Genomic DNA, 21776 nt, shown 5'->3' with positions numbered 1-21776 from the left:
CTGGAACGTTCTGATTCCACTGATGATTAATTTTCTGACCAGAATGTTGCAGAGCACTTTATCAGGCCGGTGTTCCTCCAGTGTCTCTCTGCGCTGCTGCTGACACAGGCCTTCATTCACCACAGGACCAGTCTGTGTATCAGACAACAATCAACAGTCACTGCTAAAACCATCTCTGTGTTGGCAGCAAGTGGCCTGAGAGCAGGATTCTAACGGGATACAAGCAGTTTCCAAAGATTCACAGTCTTCTGTCACGGACAGACCAGGTTCTAAATATTTGTTTTTCGCTGATGTCGTTGTCACAGAGGTATTTTTCCTTTCAATAAAGACAATATCTGATAAACTCACACCTTGATGTTTCTTTCTTTCTTTCTTTCTGTGAGAGATTTTAAAACAACGGTGATTTGTGCTTTGTTTATTAACAATATCTACATTTTCTCCACTTCTCCTTCAGACTTCCAGATTGTTCCAGATGTTGATCTCTCCACACTGACCGAGGTGAGGCGAACACTTTCTCTGTTCATCGTTGTTTCTTTAAACATCAAAAATAACAAACGAAAAAAATCCGTATTGAAGCAGAAAAATACAGCATTGGTGTAGGAGAGGAGGACGATGAGCCGAGAGGAACGACTCTGGACGGATGGACGTCGCTTTGTTCATACAGCAGAGCAGAAACTCCACTGTGTGAGTAAACTACCAGTGAGGAAACTACAGTACCTGTACCTTCATCAATTACAGTAACTGTACCTTCATCAACTACAGTAACTGTACCTTCATCAACTACAGTAACTGTACCTTCATCAACTACAGTACCTGTGTCACACCTGAAATCACTTCTTCCCTGATAATCCCCTGGAACTTTGAACCCATCAGTCATTCTAACAGCACTTTTTTTGCCTGTATTTGCAGTGGAACATGTGAACTCTTTGTCTATAAGGCACAATTTTGGTACAGTCACGTTCATGATGCTCTGTTGTACCATCTGGTTGGTCTTTGAGTATCTTTAATAGACAAAATCTGTTTGGTTTTTCTCTTAAAATGACATTGAACCGTGTCACAATCTGACCACAGGACAGATCGTGATCCATCACAACTGTGCTCATAACCAGAGTTCAGTTTGTTGACTAAAGTTTTAGACAGTGAGCTAACCTTCCTGTCAAACAGCGCCACCCAGCCTTCACCCTAGGCTTTGTACTAGCACTTGATATTTCGATGTGAGGAGAAGAAAAGTGGAGAAACTTTTAAGCTCTTTTCCCGTTTCTACTGCTCTTTGTTTCACTTCTTCTCCTGACTGTAATTTTAATGCTAATATACGTAAACAAATCATCCCACAGGTGTCAAATGTCATAACAATAATGAGATAATACTGTTTGTGAGTGGAAACCAAAAAATTCACTTCACTCGTATTCAAGGTCATATCACAGACAGCAGACTTTAACTATAACTGACTTATTTTACAGCAGATTGGTGTCACATCCCACTCCTGTTCACTGACATTGACCCTTTTTATTCAATTCTTTTTCTTCACCTCTGTCATCTCTGTCATCGTCTTCCATGTTCCTCACTTCCTGCCTCCTTTATTTGTGATCTTTCTGTGATCATCACCTGCACCTGCTCTAATCCCCTTCACCTGTGTCTCGTTAGTCCCCCACCCCAGGGATTTGTCCTTCCGTGTTGTGAAGTGTTGTGTTTGTTCACATGCGTTCACTCCTTCGTCTTTTGTGTTTCGTTCATTGTTTGAACGCCAACTTTGTGTCGTTGCCTATTCTCTTGACAGATTAACTGTGGCTCCGGTCTGTTTCTGATCATTCACTCTGTTCCTCTGCCCAGTCCTGCACGGGGCGTCTGTGTTTGTGAGCTCCTGCAGAGTCATGGGTTCGAGTTCTTTGCCGGAGCCTGGGTTTAAAGTCTGGGAGAACTTGTATTAGTGATGATGATAAACCACAGGCAGCTCAGGTCATTCTGTGGAGGCAGAACCGTGTCCACACACTGACAACATCCTGCACATTCTGTAGGAAAAAAGTCAGACTATGGATAGATTTATTTATTTAGTCAAAAAAAAAAAAAAATCACGTTACAAATAAACTAATACCTGTCACCTGGTGGTTAAAAGTTAAAAAGTTCAGACTGCTAATCTGAAGGATGCACGTTGTCAGGCACCAGGACTGCCCTGGTCTGTGGTGGGGCAATTAAACTGTGCAGCTCTCTGCTGCTGCTGCTGCTTCTCTCTCTGTGTGTGTGTGTGTGTGTGTGTGCGCGCTGTTAATCACTGGAGTGTTTCACGGAGGGGATAAACGCAGAAAGTCATTTCCCTTTGGGAATTAATAGAGTAATGAAAATAACGAGCTTTAAATCAGGACTGTGACGTCAAACTGCAACCCTGTCACTATTCTCAGGGATTACCACAAGAGGGAGCTCATTCATTGCTGCCCTGTTTGATATGTGATCCTGGACAGGGTTTTTCTCCTCATCACAGCCGTGACGGCAGCTTTTTTAATGAACTTGGAGTCATGGTTTTCAGCAGTTTCATGCTCATCAGTACATCATCTCAGTTCCTGTGGATTCACGTCCAGATGTTTCCACCTTCACGACGTCTTCTCCTCCAGGATGGCTCTGACCAGAACTGGATCAGCTTTACCTTTGGTCTCCCTCTGAACCTGACCCATCAGTTTGTTCAGTACTTTCTTGTTTCCGTTTCTGATGGCCTGAACCTACACCGAGGCACAGGAGACACGCATGTTTTCTTTTTTTAAAACCTAAAAACAAACTGAACTAATCATTTAAAACACATAATGGATGGTTGACCTCTGACCTCATTTGGATGAGCGTCCACCACCTTCTGGCAGATGCTGTGCAGCCTGGCAGTGTCCTTAACCATCCCCAGGTCCAGATCTTTGACGATCTGTGCGGCGGACTTGTCTCCTGACGTCCACATCTTCTGAAACACCTGTCAGTAAGAGGACGTCCGGTGAGAACCAAACGAGCTGTGGCTGCTGTGGTGTGAACACAGTGACAGACGTGCAGCTGACTGACCTGCTTGGCAGCCGAGGAGGAGATGTGTCCTGTTTGCAGGAGCTCTAACAGCTCGGCCAAGGCAGGAGGAGACACTGGGCTGAAATCAAATGAAGGAGAAATTGAATTTCATTTAAATGAACTGAGTGAGTGATAGAGGTGGAGGAGGAGGACGAGGAGCTCAGGCTAAAAGTGCCCTGGAGTCCATCAACGTCTGTGATCTGACTGTAATGTGTTTGTGTCTTTGCCTCTGTGTCTCCAGGCCAACAGACAAATAGAATCAAGTCTGTTAGAAAATAAAAGGAGAGCAGGGACTTTCATTAGGTGAAGGCTGTGAGGAAACAGGAGGAAGGTCCACACTCACAGACACAGCAGGGTCGTTTTCTACAGTTATTTACAGCAATAATATTTCTCACCAAGGGGAACGGTGAAATGCACTGAACTAATTAAAAACAAAACAAAAACACGGTGCTCAGCACAGGAACGTGGCCGTCCATGATTTAATTATGATTTTACACTGAAAAGGTCTGATACAAGTGTAACTTTACAAACCAGTCATTAGGAAAACTGCTCTCACCGTTTTCATTGAGTTTTTTCACCCGACTGTGCACGCTGGATATGAGGTCACACAAGTGACCTGATCCACTAGTGAAAATTACACAATCCATCCATCCATCCACCATCTGTTGTCTGAATCAGTCCATCCATCCATCCATCCATCTGTTGTCTGAATCAGGTTTAAGAAACAACAGACAGTTTTGTGGTGTTGAACAAATCAGTTACTGATCGCAAAGACGTGTAATTGAGGGATCAAAAAATGTACGTTTGATTCAAGTTTGAGTCAGATTACCAATCACAAATTAATTGACGACTGACCTGTCGACCTCTCGGCTCAGTCATTTCGTGAGGGCTTTACTGAACCAGGGAAGGATATTTCTCTAAGTTTTGAGCCACTACGTTAAGCGTCTGTGAATGTGACGTCTGAAACACAGATGTCCCAGTCCAGCTCACGCTGAGAGAATCCGACTGGAGTGTTACACTACAGCTGATGTACGACAACAACATTTGCACTGCACACTGAATCAGTGATTCCACTGGTGCCCACAGTCAGGCTGTAGCTGTTTAAAATGGAAGTCTTTAAGCAAAGTCAAACCTCCTTAACCCCCAAAGTTTCTGCACAAGAACAACTTCTGTGGAAACGGAGATTTTTCTGCAGGCGTAGGATAAATGTTCCCAAAGTGTGTGATGGTGAGGTTCCTCCGGGTTCTCCTCTCCTCAGTCCAATGACGTGCAGAATATAATGTGTTTTGGTTCCATTTATAAAGTGTGTTCATCTACCACAGCTTAAGTGTTTCTACAGTGGTGATTCTCAAAGTGTGGGCCGGGCCCCACTGGTGGGACACAAAGACATGGCAGATGGGACGACAAACGGGAGGACATTTTCAAGGTGATGATGTCACGACTGCACTTAGTTAGTTGATGTTATTTACTGTGATTTGTTGGTGTGAGTTCAATACATTTGAATGTAATTTGTCAAGATCTTTGTTGGGGCGGCGGGGGCAGATGGAGGTTGATAATCCCGACTACTTCAAAGAATGACCAGAAAAGTTTGAGAACCACTGCACCTCTACAATGAGTGTGGGATTGTATTAGCTTCTACTCGCTCTATGTCTACTTGACTTTTGGGGGTGATGAAAATCGGTGTCATTTCTGACAAAATACTCCGGAAGACTTTCATCATCTGTACGAAAATACTTCGTACCACACGCACGGTGTCAAACCCTATCTTTTTTTAAATTAAGTTTTTTGAAAGAGTTTGCTGATTTTTTTTTTTAAATTTTCATTCTTTTAGAGAAGCTGCACCACTGAGCCTCAGACAGGCCGGATGTCCTCGGCCCATTGTCTGGTTCTACCTCCATTTGGCTGGAGCCTCTTCATCCACCTTCAATGACAAGTGGCTATGATGACAGATGGAATGTTTTTTATTTTTGTTTGAACGAGTCTTTATCCACCTCCGCTGCTCATCCTCATCTCTGCTGATTCTTCAGATCACGACTGAGGCGGATGAACAGACTGACGGCTGAGTGGATGGAGTCGTTCTCTCTCTGCCGTGTGTAACGTCATGTTTGAGAAATTCCTCCCTGGCTGTTTCTCATTCTGCTCAGACGGCTGCTTCTCTCTGCTGATATAAATCATGCCACTGCTGTTTGATGCCAACCTCCCCTTCCATCAGCCTCCACCACCAGCCCTGCCACCGACTTATGTGCTCTGTTTACGGTACTATTGATTTAGAAGCTGATGTAACCCTCCTCGCTGCATTTTGACATTTTTGGACGGCTCCCTCACTGAGCAGAGCTTTTCCAACTAAGTCAAACTTCCTTCATTGACTGGTTTATTTAGGGAAGAGCAGCAGACTACCAGGATGTTTGAAAAAGAGTCATTTTATCAGCTGGTCCCTCCATCACGGTCACCACACTCTGACCACCCCTGCTAATACAATCCAACCTGAGAATCAAACCCAGGACCTTCTGTGTGTAAGGCATGTTTGACAACTGCTTCACCACGGAACCACTATATATTTGTGTTCTACAATATTATTATTATTATTAATAATAATAATATTAATAATAAAATTGTAATAGTGTGAAAATGATGTGGTGGTCGGCACATAATCCTAACCTGAGATTACTCCTGGCTCAGTTTAATGTGTTGAAAAGTAATGTAAATATATGGTATAAAAGTCATGACTGTGTTTAGCTCTGAAAAAGACCTGAACATACAGCATGTCATTTTGTTCTTTGTCAGAATAAAATATGAACCATAATTATCCTTCTATTACTGTAAAAAAAAAAACAGAAAGAAAATCAAATGGACGGACAGGTGTGAAACCTGAACTGACTCCATGAGCTGTGGACCAGACTGCTGTTAGTCTCACCTCTGGCTCACACTCATGTCTTTCTGATTGAGTTGACCCAACAGCTCCTGTGTCACCCAGCCAATCACCCTTCTTGGTTCCATTTTGGTCGCCTTCGAGACCGTCTCAAAGTATTCCACCAGCCCGTCCTCGCTCTGCAACAAAAAATACAACATGAACTTTAACTTTCGCTTCATTAAATAGACTTTAAATAATTCCTGCAGATGGTGATCTGGATGAACTGTACTTACCTAAGTATGTACAGAACAGGACTAAGACGGAGTTCTCTCCAGGCACTGGCAGAGAGAAGGACTCACCATCAGAGTGAAGCTGTGTTCAGGCAGGATGTCGTACATCTGCACCAGTCGGTCTCTTTTCACTCCAGGAAGCTCTGGAAGCTTCTCCTTTAAACTCTGCATCACCACAGCCTGGCTGGAGTCAACGCCATCAGGCAGAGACGACGTGTCTTCATACACCACCAGAGGGGGCAGGTTGGGCTCTGGCATGAACCTGAAAAAGATGTGAGTGGGCGGCAGGAGGAGGAAGAGGAGGAGGAGGAGGAGGAAGACTTCATCACTGGTGTACATAACCTTTAGGAAGATGAGACTGCAATTCTTTTTGACACCATGCATTTCAATAACGACCTTTGTCACTGACGCCCCCCCCCCATCTGTCTCCCCCCTCTCATCACTCACCCATATGAATTCTGTCAAAGTCAAATGAGTGCCATGTCACACCCACCTGTAGTCCTGAAGACCCTCTTTGTCCCTCATTGGAATGGTCTCCCTGGACAACACACACACATACTGTATATCAATATATAGTATAATACACTGTATATATAAATATACACAAATATATATACATATGTATATTATATAGACACACATACACATATATATTATTACACATATATACTTAAGTGAATATAAATATATATACATATACATACAAAGTAGGTATCACTTGTGAAGTAATACTGTGTGAAAGGCATCACTACTACAAGCCTGAGTAGTAATGTCTTTACTGGGACCACTTTTTAAAGTGTTTGCCTCCTAGCTTTACAGAAATATATCACAACGTATTTTCTTTGACTGTGACACAGACGAAGGCCTCACAGGAAGAAGGCACCAAGAAGAAAAAAAAAGCCCAACGCCTCAGCAGCGCTGGAGCTGGATCGTTGTCTGAGTTCTCCAGCAGCTTGTGACTAGAACATAGCTCAGAGATAACACAGGACGACAGGAGAGGCATCCAAATGACTCTATTCATCATCATTACCATGATGATTCTCGCTGAGCACAGCTCCAAATTAATCGCCCCGACCACAGACAGAGGCACAAGAAACAAGACGGAACAAAAAGAAAACGTTGCCTGGAACCATTAAGAAAAGAAGGCAAACACTTCAAATGTGCTAAAGTACAGCTTATGTTACTTCAAAAAGTACGAAATACTGAGTTTGTGTTGAAAACTGAAGCCAATGTGGGAGTGCTTGAAAACTTAAATGGCCTTAAATGGCCATTAGGGGGTGCTATAGCTGGAGGCAAGAACAAATGGCTGTTTATGTAAAGTTCTGGTCCCAGAATCAGTCACTGATCAGACAATCAACGACACCTTAGTCATTCTTAGAACGCTCACAGCACCAGGGATGTTTGGTCCACTTTGAACAGATCAGTTTATTCTCCAGGATAGTCTGGTTACGTAATCTGGGCAGGTTTGAAATCTAATCCCATCAGCAAACCAAAGTGATGAAGTGAACCAAGAAGTAGAAATTACGTGGCGTGCAGTGCATTCTGAGTCAGACAAAAAAAAACATTGAACATTGAATTAATGGCGTCTGCTGCACTCCTTCTGTTGTTTCAGATCCCCACGGCTCTGCCCTAATTGTCGCCTCCTTCAACAGCCTCTCATTACAAACAGGTCTTTCCTGTCAGCTGACCTTTCCCCCTATCTCTTCTGGTATGTTCTGTATGTCTTTCATGTCATGTCAAACCATAACTACAGTACTGTACGTCATATATTTCTGTGTTTGTGAAAGCAGCACACTGGCGTAGCCTTGGTTCAGTCGCAGCACGGTAGACCTGGAGCGAGCGTCTGTCTGACGACCCACTGGTAAAATAAACAAACTCTGCAGGTCACACGTCCCACGGGAGACCAAGGCCTTCAGTCTGCTGTGATGAATACAGACAGACAGACAGACAGACAGACAGTGCCCCTGCTGGTGCAGGACAGAGTCGGCTCTGACCATTTTGGTGAAACACAGAGAATGACACACACTGTGTATCTAACCCACCGTCTGTCCACTGGTTGCTGCTCTAATTGAGGCTGATTTTGATCCAAGGACCATGGCAGGAGTTTAAGAGTTTGTTAAAAAAAGATGCAATTGTTGATACACCTGTTGTTATTTATACACATTGTAGAAAGAGTTTTGGTTTCATTGAAGCGCCAGAAGCTTCAAATACCATCTCAAGTGTCTGACATGAAACTAATATATTTGGTTTCATTGAAGCGCCAGAAGCTTTGTTTTTGTTGTTTTTATCTTTCCCTTCATCAGTGCTCACTGGTGTCAGTGTCAGTGCGGTGACACCGACCTCCTCCCTCACGGTCTTACCCCGACTTGGAGTCGTACGTCCGGGTCTCGTTCAGCACCAGTCCTCCTCTCTGCAGGACGCCGATCTGTCTCTGGATCTCAAAGTCTGGTGGAACAACATCCACGTGAGTACGGACACTTTCATATTCGGTAAAAGTCCAGAATACAGTCAACACATTACAGTCTATACATTGTAATTTGTTTAATAAAAAAAAGTGCTTATGAATAAATATATTGATGAACGAACCCCGCCCCAACAACACCCTGTGAAGAGTGAAGAATGCTGGGATTCCGTGGATGACACACATTATCTAATAACACTCGGTTAGTTTGGTGCTGACACAAAAATCAATCCATATTTTAAATGAACAGCTGCAGGAAGTCGTTTCACCAACACCGCCGCTGTCACGCCGATAATTGTTTGTGAAAGGTCGTCAGTCCTAAACCGACGCCTCACACGTCACTGTCACTCTGCAGTTGTTTCCCTGTCTCCTGGATGAGCTGATCATTGATATTAATATAAATATATTGCTTTTGTACTGGATCCTAATTGAATTAAAAACTTTACAACATTACATCACATTATAAAAAAAACAAATCATAAAGTAAAAGTTTCACCATCTGAACCATAACTCAGATTTATCCTCTCGCGTTTATTTTTATGTCCTGTTGCTTTAGTTGATGGTCTTTAAAGACGCTGATGTTTAAAGGTTTCTTCAGTTCTACTGAGTGATTCAAATGTGCCGTCTGTACGTTGACGTTACTGACATTAAACTGAACGAGTGTAGGATACTGTAAAATACTTGAAACTTTAGGGGATGCATCACATTTTAGTGGCATTATTATGTAAGAGAAAAATATGTGGGAACTAAGATTTTTCCAATATATATATATTTTGCGACTGTTAGACCAAGGTTGAACTAATTTAAATATCTTCAAAAAAGAATTCCACTATATAATTGAATGAAGCAGTCTTTTATCCTCACTCTGTCAAACTCAGAGAACTCCAGACACCCACCTATTGCCCTGGCCAGGTATCGCATGCTGTTGATGTTTTTCACCTCCGTCCTGATGCCCAGCGGCTCACCTGGTCTGTGAACTGACACATTTGCGTCGACTCTCAACTGTCCCTCTGAGGGGGAAACAGAAATAAGTATGGGCATGAAGTATGGCAGCTCAGTACCAGAGTGTGTCGGACAGACAGGCAGAAAGAAAGAAAGAAAAAAAAATGGCTTCCTTACCAGACATGTTGCCTTGACAGGTTCCCAGGGCCTGCAGGATGAGCTGGAGCTCTCTGACAGCTGCAGCAGCCTCTTCTCCACAGCTCATGTCTGGCTCCATCACCAACTCCATCAGACCTACACCTGATGGACATGAAGACAGCTGTAGTTCACGACAGTTTCTGCTTTGATTTAAACAACAAAGCTGAATGTGAAAAATTATAACTCAGCAAATGTAATCGAAACAGGTGTAAGAATGTTAAACTATTTTTTTTTTACTGGAGCAGATTAGTTGAAAACACAGATAAACAGTGAATTTCTGGAGAGAATTTCAATCCACATTTTCTTCTTTGCTGAATATTTGTGAAATCAAAGAGGAAAAAAAAAACAGCGTCGAGCCCCAGATGGATTAACTGAACAAACAGCAACAGATCATCCACCGCAGACCAGTGAAATCAACTACCGGGAACTGACACGTTGTTGTTGCTGATCTTGGGAGATTTTTCTGACTTGCTGAGAACACCAGGGTGGAGATATTAAATAAAGAAATATTCACGTCTGAGTGCACACACTGATGGGTGTCACCTGCTCTGTTCAGGTCTATCAGCGTCTGACTGTGGACTTCATCGTGGAGACTTTTGCCGCTGTCCTGCTCCAGCTGGATCTGTTTGATACTGACTGTTTTCCTGACGACTTGGCTCCTTTTCTTCCCTCCCAGGAAACTGTAGTTTAAAATGCCATCCACGGCGATGGGCTGCCGCTGCTGAGTGATCTGATATCCAGCCTGAGAGCACAGAAAACATCATTATCAGAGCTGTGGGCAGAGATCAGGTAGTAACAGTTAAAATGTTTAAAACATTCAGAGGAATGATGTTTAATGATGTTATACTTGACTAAAACTTTTTAAGAAAGCTAAAAAGTTGGTAAAGTTCCCATGTTCCCTGATGATCACCAAGACTTTGTTTGGTGATTAATGATAGACCTGTTGTTACATTACAACAAGAAAGCGATGGAGACTGTCCTCAAAAAGCCCTCGGCAACAAAACAAACACATTTTAAATTGGATTCAGAATGATGAAACAAACGTCAGTCATGGTTGCGGGCGGATTAGCTGAGTCAGCAGATCTGTCTCCCAGCAGCTTCCTTACGACCAATCAGCTCACAGGAACCAACTGATCCAGTGACATGCACAGCTTCACAAAAAAAACCCAAAACACATCCAACCAATCTCACTCACACACACGATGAGGGGACAAATGACCCCTAGGGTCACAACAACCTAATGTCAAAATGTTTTTCTCAAAGACGGAACCCGAGCTCATCACTGCATCACAGAACGTCGTCTCTGAATCTCTGAAAAGAAAAAGAAAACCAACCACTGCCATTTCCTTGAAATAATAATTTTGAATGTTCTCTTAGAAAATAATTCACCTGATAAATAACTATTTTAGTCAACATACAGATATCACAGCACTTCATCCTTCACTCGTTTTCTACTGCAGTTTTTAATTGACTGAATTCTCCTCAGGTTGTTTATTAAAACCGCAGCACTGCAGCGCAGCCACATGGAAGACCAGCCTGCAGCGGGGGGCGCAGGTGAAGGGGAGACAGTGAGCGTCAATTAAACACAGCTGCCTCTGATTGGTCGGGACCCACTCCACAATACAGTGAGTGTTGCCATTTCACTCAAGGTTCCTATTCACAAAAGCATCAGAATGAATATTTCATCGGCCTCTCTGTTACTGAAGTATCCTGCAGCTCAGAGAATTAATTTTCCAGGTTACTATGGCAACCACATCACAGGAACTAATCATTAATCATACTTGTGCAAAAGAGGGAGGACATGGGAGAGGAGATTAGGTGGCGGAGGTGACGGTGTGAGGAGGAGCGGCGTTACCTTTCTGTACAACGTGCTCCACAGACAATTAATCACAAATCTAAGCAGCTCCCCTTCAAACAGACACCTCAATAATCATATCACAGCAGGTGACCTTTTTTTTTTTTTTTTTTTTTAGTTCATGGCCGTTTCAGTCTGTAACATTTCCTGCTGGTGCATCTCATCAGAAAAGACCTGTTTCTATTTCACACTACTGTGTCTCTGTGATTGAAAATGCTGTTGTCAATATCAGGAACAGGAGCCATAACTGCCATAACTGCTCCTCATGCAGCATCTGCAGACGACAAGATCATTTGCATTTCCTGCATAATGAGTGCATGTACTGTATGGAGGATGAGGTTGATTGTAAGTACCTTGTAGACACATTTACATTTCCTGATTACACACTGACGGCAGATTCAGCCCTAATGATCCAAACACCTCTCTGATATTCAGTTACAGCAGCACTCCCATCTCTGCCTGACATACAGCCTGAGGACGTTTGAAGACGTGGTCCATTTGGACACGTCCACACTACAGTACATTGTATACGCTTTGATTTGCACCAGAGTAAACGACCAGCCAATCAAAGCAGCCATATTGGCCCCACCACTGACATCAATTTTTTTTTTTTTTTACAAACCAGTATAAGTACCAGCATGTTCATTTCTATACTCTCTAATACCAAGTACCGGTACTATACTGACAGTTTTTACAAACCAGTACAAGTACCAGCATTTCTGTAGTTTAAAGTAAACACATTAGTGAATTCAGCGCTTCATTGTAGTGAATTTGGCCACTGCGAAAATATGTTGACGTCCAAACATTAAAGACTCCGATCATTCAGTGTCACAAGGTGAACATCATTCAAATGTATTTATTAGTAAACGCGACTCTTCTTTCTTCTCTCACCCGGTTGTTGATGTAAATCCAAACCAAGCCTCGTGTTTCACAAACATTCATTACTCTAATGTCACAGTGTCAATAAGAATCAGACCATGCTTGTTTATTCAGAAAAGTAATATCTCCAGGAAATTGTATTTATTGGGGCTGGCGCTGATAGATTAGTGTGAAGCCACTGAGGCGTGTTATTACAGGCCTTTATGCATGTGCATTGACTGCCATTTAAATGCAAAGAAGGATCTCTGCTGGGACGGCAGCATTAATCATTTAAGGAGCAAATGTTTCTCCGATCAGTGATGTCATATGTAACTGGTGACTGGATGTTTTTAAGAGCGATCTTTACATTAAGGTTCAAATACAGTAAAAAGAGTCAATGACTGATTATTGTCCTGATGGTCTGACAAACACTGAAATAATGTCAATTAAAAATAATTCATTTTCAATAGTTTTCTTTGAAGTTTTTCTGATAAATGAAAAACAAAGTTTGTGTTTTTATCTTCTTGACTGTGTGTCTGCAGCACAGAGTGAATCCAGAGGTGATGCAACCTTTAGTAAACACATGGAGGTGCAACAGGAAAACAACTGTGATCCCAGCACTCCATTAAACAGGGTTCTGTTGGAATTTCAAAATACATGACAAAGAATCTCCACTATGTTGATTGTTCACTTTTTCTACCCCCTGATCTTACCCCAGCATGTTAACCCTGCATTTTCAATCTACACAACTTTAGCCTTGAACTATTTGCCCCACAAATCTACATGTTTAAATCACCAGTCTCATCAATTCTGCAGGTTTGAAGATTCAAAGTTTTTTTACAGCAATTTATCAATGATAAAAAAATCATAATATTCTTTATAATTTATGTTTCATCATCAGACAGATGTATTATAAGAAGAGCAACCCTCAGGTTGCAAGAGATTTTTTTTGGGTTGTCTCGCATCACGTTTCCCAGGAGTTTATGAATAATGTCTATTGACTTGGGTCTCAAAGGTTTGTGACTTTTAAAATATGGGTCCCCAGAAAAAAAGTTTGAAAAACACTGAGTTAAAAGATCACAGTAAGACTACTGGTCAATGCCAGTACTGCTTGTTTTCATTTTGTTCTTGGTAATGAGATTAAATTCTACACAAATGTTTTTCTACAACGTTTTCAACATTAATTACAGCCAACTAAATTTCCTCATTCACTGAGCTACTTCTGTTAAGTTCTCTTATTACCAAAATTCATAGTCATGATCACTCCACCAGCTACACAATGTAAAGGGTAATGACTGTGGAGTCAGAAATCACTACCTGTAAATGAAGTTATTATGTTCCAGTAATGATTTTATATAAATAAGAGAAAGTTACAATTAAATGATCAGCAATGGCAGGAGGAAGAAATGACCTGTGTATAATGTTTAAACAGAAATGCACCAAAGAAAATGTAGAGGCAAATAAATGTTGGTCATTAACTTTGAGTATCATTTGAGTGTCTGTTTGGCAAACAGGCATTTTTGCAGCCGCAGCAAGTCTCGCTTAAAATTTAAGTAAGAGCTCAGGGCTGAACGGAGGAAAGCTGTTGATGGAGAAGTTAAATTCATTTGAGGTAAGCACAAATATGAGCAGAAGAATAAAGCAGTTTAATGTGCAGGTCTTTGGAAGGCAAATGTAAAGGACAAAGAGTGAGGGACTTACAGGGAGGTCGGCGTAGAAGTAATGCTTCCTGTCAAAAAACGACTTCCTGTTTATAGTGCAGTTAAGAGCCAGTCCTGTCATCACTGCTGCCTCAACACATCGTCTATTCAAAACCTGCAGGGGACAGGCAAGGGCATTCTTTGATTATGTAAAACAAAACCAGGCAAAGAAAGAAAGAAAAAACCCGCTTTTTATGCTAAAATAAATAAAGCTCACTTACAGGTAATGTGCCCGGTAAGGAGGCATCAAAGAAAGACACCTGGGAGTTTGGAGGGGCTGCGAAAGAAACTGCTGAGCCTGAAAACAGCTTAGAGTTGGAGTTAATCTGGGCGTGGATTTCCAACCCCACAACACCAACCAGCTGCTGGGGAGCACTGATAAATAGAGAGAAAAAAAGATAGTATCTTTTGACGACAGGACTGTGGCAAATATAAAGAGTAACTCATTTTTGCAGTCAGTCCTACAGTACATCAGTAACAGTAAAAACTAGTGTTTATAAACTGTTATACAGCACCACGGGTTTTTTTTAGTATCTTTTGACGACAGGACTGTGGCAAATATAAAGAGTAACTCATTTTTGCAGTCAGTCCTTATTCATAAACGAACCCATTTTGACATTTAAATTGTAAAACAATTTGCAAGTCCTGGTCATTAATAACGCATAATTACACATTTACATCGTATTAGTTTCTTGAACCATATAGTCATATAGTGTTGTAAAATCAGCTTCTCTTACCTTTTTGTTCTCATCTGTGCTTGACTCTGACATTGTGAACTCCTCGTACTTATATGTCTAAAAACAAACAAAGTCTTTGGAAATAACGTTAATATTCGCCTGTTAATGTTTTTCACAAGCTCAATTGCAGCACCCGTGGAGGCTGCCATGTTTTCTTTACGGCTTTACCGCTCACGACCTGGGAATTGTAGTTTTTCAATATGACATTTCATGTCGATCTACCACCGCTTCGTGTACCTGTGACGTATTTCCGCTTTACGACATTAATACGTCATTTCCGATCTAATGTTTGGCGGGACTTTACTTCTTCACTGGGACGTGTAGCAGCTTGTTCGTGTCTTACGGGCGTCGAAACTGTTTTTGTTAACTTCAAATTATATATATATATAAAAAACAAGTCAGGCAACATGATGGCTACAAACGGAAACAACGACTGCGACGTTTGTGTGAACGGCTCAGTAGTAGTGAACGGGGCAGCCACAGAGCCTTCACTCAGCCTGAAGCTACGTAATGGAGTTGAGCGACAGCCGGAGAAGTTTACTTTCAGTCCGCAGCCCACTCTCGAGGACATCCGGCGACTTCAGGCGGAATTCACTGACGAGCGGGACTGGAACCAGTTCCATAAGCCCCGCAACCTGCTCCTTGCCATGGTCGGTGAAGTGGGCGAGGTGTCGGAGCTCTTCCAGTGGCGGGGGGAGGTGGCTGAGGGTCTGCCCGACTGGACCGAGTCCGAGCGAGAGCAGCTGGCCCACGAACTCAGCGACGTGATGATCTACCTGGTGGAGCTCGCGGAGAAGTGTCACGTCGACCTCCCCCAGGCAGTGCTACGCAAATTTGCCTTAAACCGACAGAAATACCCCGCCAGTAAGGTGCACGGATCCGCCAAGAAGTACACAGAATACACGGACTAAGTCTGGGTATCACGGGTGGATGACTATCGAGGTGGCTGTCGCTGCCACAACCAACTGCTGAATGTTACGACAATGGTTTAAAGAAACTGTGTGAATGCTGTTGTGCGACTTTTCCACATGTGTAACCCATTTAACCTTCAAAAGTTCTAAGTATCAGAAAAGGCACTTGACTCATGTGCAGGTTTTTACGGGGCTTTTCTTTTTATAGTCCACTTCCTGTGTCTGTTGCAGAGTTTGAGTTTTCAATAATGAAAATATTGTTTGCATTTTCATTTGTGCGCTTTTTGGCAAAAAATACAGTTCTTGCTATATATATATGTTTGGCTTTTGAACGAGGAAAGTTTTTATAACCTGTGGAGTTTTTTTCTTCTTCCAAACCTTCTGTAAAGTGGTTAAAATCAAAATGGACAAGAGGTGAAAAAAGACTATTATTTGTCACTCTGTTTTTGTTTTTTCTTTTTAATCTGGGATGGATCTTTGTATATTTTATGTATTTTTCTTCAGCTTTTATCCTTTCAAAGTAAAAGTTGTTGAAATTCCGATTTGTGTACTTGTCATTTATCTGTTTGGTTCATGATAATTTGTTTTTACATATCTGGAAGTTATGAGAACTACTTGACTGCATATGTAATACCTGGTCTCCATCTAGGTCAGCTCAGTAGGCACTGATGGTTTATGAATAGTTCCTGGTCCTAAATGTCCAAACATTGATACCGTATACAGATAGTACTTGCATAGAAAATACTACACACTATCACAGAATTGTAGCAGAACTGGTTCTGTTGGACTTCACAGCTGCCTATGTTAATTTTGTAATTAGTTGATTTCCAATTTATTTTGCTCTGATTTGAACAAGAACGGTTCAAATGTCTTATTGTCTGAGGAGAACTACAGAACAGAGGTTTACACCTGAAGACAAATCTGGACATACCACAGCCCTGCTTTGCATGTTTGTGCAAAAGAAGTGACTGCGTTGAGGCCGACCTCTTTTGAGACACAACTATTGCCCCTCGGCAGATATTTACTCAGACGTTAGTTACCCATAATCTGTAAAGGACAACATTCATGCATCCTTAAATTGCAGCGTGCTGTGAAAGTCAAGCTACATTACAGAGTAAACAGCCTTTTACTTAAGCAGCTGTGGCACAGTGTGGCACATTAGGCAGGAAGAATAGTCAACCTTCCTGATGTGAATCACAAAACCCGAGGCAACAAACACCTCTCCCCCTCAGGCACCGTGCTGAAAAAATGTCATTTTGAATTTCTGCTGTTTGAAACGAAAGTTTCTCTCTGAAAGGAGAGGCTCAGTTCAGACTTGATCAAATGAAGTGGAGACACTCGCCACCGCGGCCCACTGAGACATTTTCATTATCATAAAAACCCTGTTCCATCGTAATCCCTGTATATTTTTACTGAGTTGCTCTAGTGCTGCAAATGAAACCAAATGTTGCAGCCGTTCATCCACATAACGAGGTTCTGTGTGACTTCTGTTTTCCACAGTGAATTTCATGCAAATGTGAGATTTCTGAGTCTGTGACTATTTCAATATTCTCTGTCATGAACCTCAGTGTGTGCCAGCCAGGTTACACACTGCACTCTCTCAGCTGAGGATTCCACCCTGAGTCAGAGTTCTGGCATTTTGATGTTTTTCTGAAAATCCACAGACTGATAAAACCTGGATTTGGCGAGAAGTATTTATTTGAGAGAAACAGTGGCCAAAATAATACAGATAGACAAATGCAAAATCTGAAAAAAAAAAACAAAACACTACTGAAATTTATTTATTGTCATTGTGACACGTGCTAACCGGTTAAATCAAACAAACTGAAAAACTTGTAAAAATTGTTAAAACGAACAAAGAAACTTCTTGAGGTTCCTGTTCCCAAACAATCAATTTTTCTTAACATTTATAATATTCAGTGTTCCGTAAAGACCAAAGCAGAATGAGTTGTTGTGGTTTGCGCATATTAAATAGCCATCTATCCTCGGCTGCTGATCAAAGCTGATGTCCGATGAAGACAGATTACATCGCTGACATTTTGCCAGGTCTTTGCTGTGTCGTATTTGGGGACAAACAACAACTCAAACTCACATTCACACCTATTAACCCTAATCCCTAATCAGTGTGTTTCAGTGAGAACATACACACACGCCGAGGCTCCATCTGTCCAAGACTGTGCTCAGGCCAGCGATATTATTGCTGTGAAGTGTCATCTTGAACCACCTCTCCAGTGTTTTGGCCACTATTCAGTTTTATAACGTCTTCTTTTTAAGGTTTCTGTCCAGTTCTGACATTGTATAAAAATTAAAAAATCAATTTAATGTAGGATTAACTTTAGAAATCCCTGTCGCTCCTGCAGACCAATGAGAGTTGAATGTGAGCAACAATTTTGACTGTGACTTTTTAAAATCCACGTCCAGTAATGACTTCAGCATGAATCACTTCATTTAACACTGGGAGGAGATGGGAATAATAGAATGTACTTATCTTAATGTGTCCAACGACCCTGTGAAATATTCATTCACAAAACTGTCCGTGGTTCCTGCAGACTGCAGTTATGGGGCCACTTTTACCACACCAGTACAACCTAATAAAGGATACTGCAGTGTGCTGATAAGAGTCACTCATATACGGTACACTCCACCTGAGCTGTCATGGATTACAGGTTTTATGGTGTGAGTGGACAAATGACCCGGTTTTACTGAAAGTGCATTTAAGGAGACGGTGTTTAAACAATAACATAAACGTCTGCAGATGGAATCAGGAAAAAAGAAGTCCTGAAACTGCAGTCCATATTTTCCAGCCTTCGGGGGACGGCTTTACTGAAGAGGCGACAGACAAGTTTTCTTCCACTGTTGGTTCAGGTTCTGTTGCAGTAACAAAGTGAAGACACAGGGTATTTTTCTTCTCAGTGTTGTTTCAGCATCAAGTTCTGTTCTGTAAGAAAGACGATCCAGACAGTGGAGTTTCACATTTTCTGGAAAACAGCATGAAAATGTTTGGTATTTTAAGATAATTCTTAAAAAAAGTTTATGTACTGTTTATTTTCTATTGTCTTTATATGCTTTGTATTTTAAGGTTATACAAAATGTTTATTTTAATTTTTTAGGATCAAGTTTTCTTTATTTTTTATTTTTTTTTTAAATTTTATTTTTTATTTTTTTGGATCAAGTTTTTATCTGAAATACGACCACTCACCATCAGAGCACCACGTGAGATAGTTTGGCTCAACATCTGATGACAGAAGGACGCCACGTTTGATTTGATTTTTGCCAGAAATGCAGTTAAAAATGTACCAATAAAAAACACAGAAAAGCTAAACAAAACTCGAAACCCTAATTTCCTCTCGTATGTATTTTTTTTTTAAACGTAATCGACATCACTTACTTTAAATCCAGTTTCTTCGCACCCCTCTGGAGGTGAACCGAGACGTGACATGTGAGGAGCTATAAATGTGAAGACATTTTCAAGGTTCAAGTGATGATGGCACAACTGCACTTTAAACTGTGTTTTCAGACGTTATTTTTGTAGGTTTATGTTGGTGTGATGGAGGTGGGTGGGGCTTAAAAAACTCCACTAATTCAAAATGGTGAATGACCAAAAAAAAGCCTGAGAACTACTGTCTAGGTCAGATCAAACCATATGACAGACCGGGGTGGGGGTGGAGTGTGTGTGTGTGTGGGAGCCCACACCCCACCCCTCCATGTATTGCCTAGCCCAGTGATGTCATCAGTGACATCACAAATACATGTAAACCAGGAAGTGCTGCTCAGGCCTCTCCAAACTCTTTCTCTGGTCACAGCAAACACACGGTGAGTTTGGACACAAACACACCGACACAAACAGACAGAAACTTCTCCACATGTTGACTTTGTCTCCACCTGTCTCTCCGTTTGGTTTTGAAATGAAAACTGTCAACTTTAACAAAGCTAAACTGTCCCCATGTTGACTCACCAGACTAGCAGAGTTGGCTGCAACTCTGCTAGTCTGACTGTTTGTCATTAGACTGCTGGGTTCTTGATTTGTTTCATCTCCAGAATGTTTTTCCGAGATATAATTTACAAGATATAAAATATATTTTGTGTTATGTATTATGTTAATTCTGTGCTTCCGTTGCCTTGGTCCTCAAATGTCTTGTTGGCTAACTGTATGCTATGTTTGTGTGAGAGCTGGTGTTTGTTGCTTGTTGCTTGTTGTTTTTTTTAATGTTTGTGATCTGGATGTGGAAGTGCCTGGTTATACATTTAGATTTGGAATGTTTTTTATTTTATTTTCAAATGTCTCTGGACTTGCATTTAGATTTGGAATGTTTTTTATTTTTATTTTATTTTCATATGTCTCTAGACTTAGTTTGGCTGTAGCTCTGTTTAAAGTCTTGTTGTTTCACACCAGGATTGTTGTGTTATCAATTCCAGACTTGTTAGTTCAGGTGTTCTTGTGTGAAAAGCTTCGAGTGTGATGGAGGATTTGATAAATCCTGCACATAAAACCAAATAGCACCTAGTGGAGAGTGAGAGGATTACAATAATATTACATACTGGACTATATACTGTAAATATTTTTGATGTTGTAACTAATAGACGACAAAAACCTTCACAGCTGTGTGTCACCGTCTCTAACTCTAACAGTCCGTGTTAGTTGAAAATAAACCACTGAGTTGTTTTCACTCCTCATATCTCGGGGTATTAATGAAGGAGTCGGGGTGTTCCCCAGATGCTGTGCTTTGTCTGAAGATGGCGCTGAGGCCTTAATTACACCCGTGACTTTTGATGAGTTAAATCCCACATTTTCTTCTACTTTTTTTAATAGCTGGCCTCAGCAGATATCAGTCTGGATGTCAGGGTTTTCAAAAGGACGCGTTCACGCTGATGTGAATAAGCTTGTGTGGAGAATCCTTGGTTTTCCACTTTATTTTTGGAAACTTCCTCTCTCTCTCTCTCTTGTTCCCTATCTAAAACTCCCTCTCTCTCTCTCTCTCTCTTGCTCCCTATCTAAAACCAACTCCCTCTCTCTCACACACACACACACATGCACGCACACACACAAGCGTCTCTTTATCCCACCCCAGAGACGGCAGTGGGAGCTGTCAGATCTCACGCAGTGGGGTTATCGAGCAGCAGCAGCAGCAGGGGTTCATGTCTCATCACATCGCACACACACACACACACCCCCATGTGTTCATGCACGGACCCACGCACACACACATCTCTCTATCCCTTCTGAACCGTTGCAGTTGTTGAGGCATGGCTTCATCCTCCCTGTGCAGTTTCTCTTCGAGGCAGTTTCATCTTAAACACCCCAAACTGATCCATTCTGAACATGAGTGACTCAGCAAACCTCTGTCTTTTCCCCAAAGATGACGGCTCAGCGGAAAAAGCCTTGTAACACGTCACAGTCGGTGGCAGCAGTGAAACCAGTCCAGCGTCTCAGTGGTTTCCAGTTCATTAGGTCTTTGTTGTTTAAAAACACCCGAGAAATCAATCAATATTATTCACTTTCCCTGCGTTCAGTTTGGATCCGTTCCTCTGTCCAGACCTGTTGTGACTCAGGTCAGTGGAGGTGAGTCTTGGTTGATGTTGTTGACTCCACAGAGCCGCTGTCTTTTCTTATCTGCTGTGGAAAAGCCATTTTCTCTGTTTGATTGCTTTATTGAACCAGAAATGTCTTCCAGACACAAAGGAGCTCTGATCTGTAGTGGGACCTCACAGGCCGGCGTGTTGACACGCTACAGGAGCAGCACTGGTGTTAGCGATAACGTTAACGGTACCAGAGTTCAAGCACAAACAACAGCTTCTCAAATTTTAGGCCGGGCGCGGTGAGGTGCTTGGGGGGGGGGGCGTGAGGAATGGAATATGGCTGGACACAAGTGTACCACAGCTGTAATGCGTGAATGATACAAGCCTAGCCAAGCCAACTTACCTAGTGACTGTATATATATA

General features: G+C 41.8%; 1 protein-coding gene and 2 long non-coding RNA genes across 7 annotated transcripts in view; 1 reads left to right on the top strand and 2 right to left on the bottom strand.

Annotated features, from left to right (window-relative positions):
- Positions 1-30: 30 nt before the first annotated feature.
- Positions 31-15421, bottom strand: gatb (glutamyl-tRNA(Gln) amidotransferase, subunit B). The gene is made up of 14 exons (XM_008316821.3): positions 14926-15421; positions 14410-14563; positions 14190-14303; positions 10319-10517; positions 9755-9877; positions 9532-9645; positions 8535-8619; positions 6668-6712; positions 6244-6436; positions 5948-6081; positions 3034-3112; positions 2813-2947; positions 796-2711; positions 31-723 (listed from the first exon to the last, which is right to left on the bottom strand). Exons 1-13 carry the CDS (start codon positions 15072-15074, stop codon positions 2586-2588), a joined length of 1650 nt encoding a protein of 549 aa, XP_008315043.1. The 5' UTR covers positions 15075-15421; the 3' UTR covers positions 31-723; positions 796-2585.
- A 722-nt stretch (positions 15422-16143) lies between these two features.
- On the bottom strand, positions 16144-19480 carry LOC112487512 (uncharacterized). The gene is made up of 2 exons (XR_003050665.1): positions 19225-19480; positions 16144-18774 (listed from the first exon to the last, which is right to left on the bottom strand). It is a non-coding gene; the product is annotated as an uncharacterized LOC112487512 (long non-coding RNA).
- A 78-nt stretch (positions 19481-19558) lies between these two features.
- The window catches only part of LOC103383617 (uncharacterized), a 94093-nt gene continuing 91875 nt past the window's right edge, over positions 19559-21776 (top strand). For 3 of the 5 annotated variants that reach the window (XR_003050662.1, XR_003050664.1, XR_003050663.1), the window contains exon 1: positions 19559-19649. This is a non-coding gene — a long non-coding RNA (uncharacterized LOC103383617). The remainder of the gene's footprint in view (positions 19650-21776) is intronic. The other 2 variants (XR_001760468.2, XR_522025.3) reach the window with 2 other exon arrangements.

Source organism: Cynoglossus semilaevis, chromosome 9, assembly GCF_000523025.1.
Source record: "Cynoglossus semilaevis isolate Cse_v1.0 chromosome 9, Cse_v1.0, whole genome shotgun sequence".
NCBI lineage: Eukaryota > Metazoa > Chordata > Actinopteri > Pleuronectiformes > Cynoglossidae > Cynoglossus > Cynoglossus semilaevis.
Note: the sequence above shows the minus strand (reverse complement) of the source record. Positions and strands in the feature narration are given on the sequence as shown.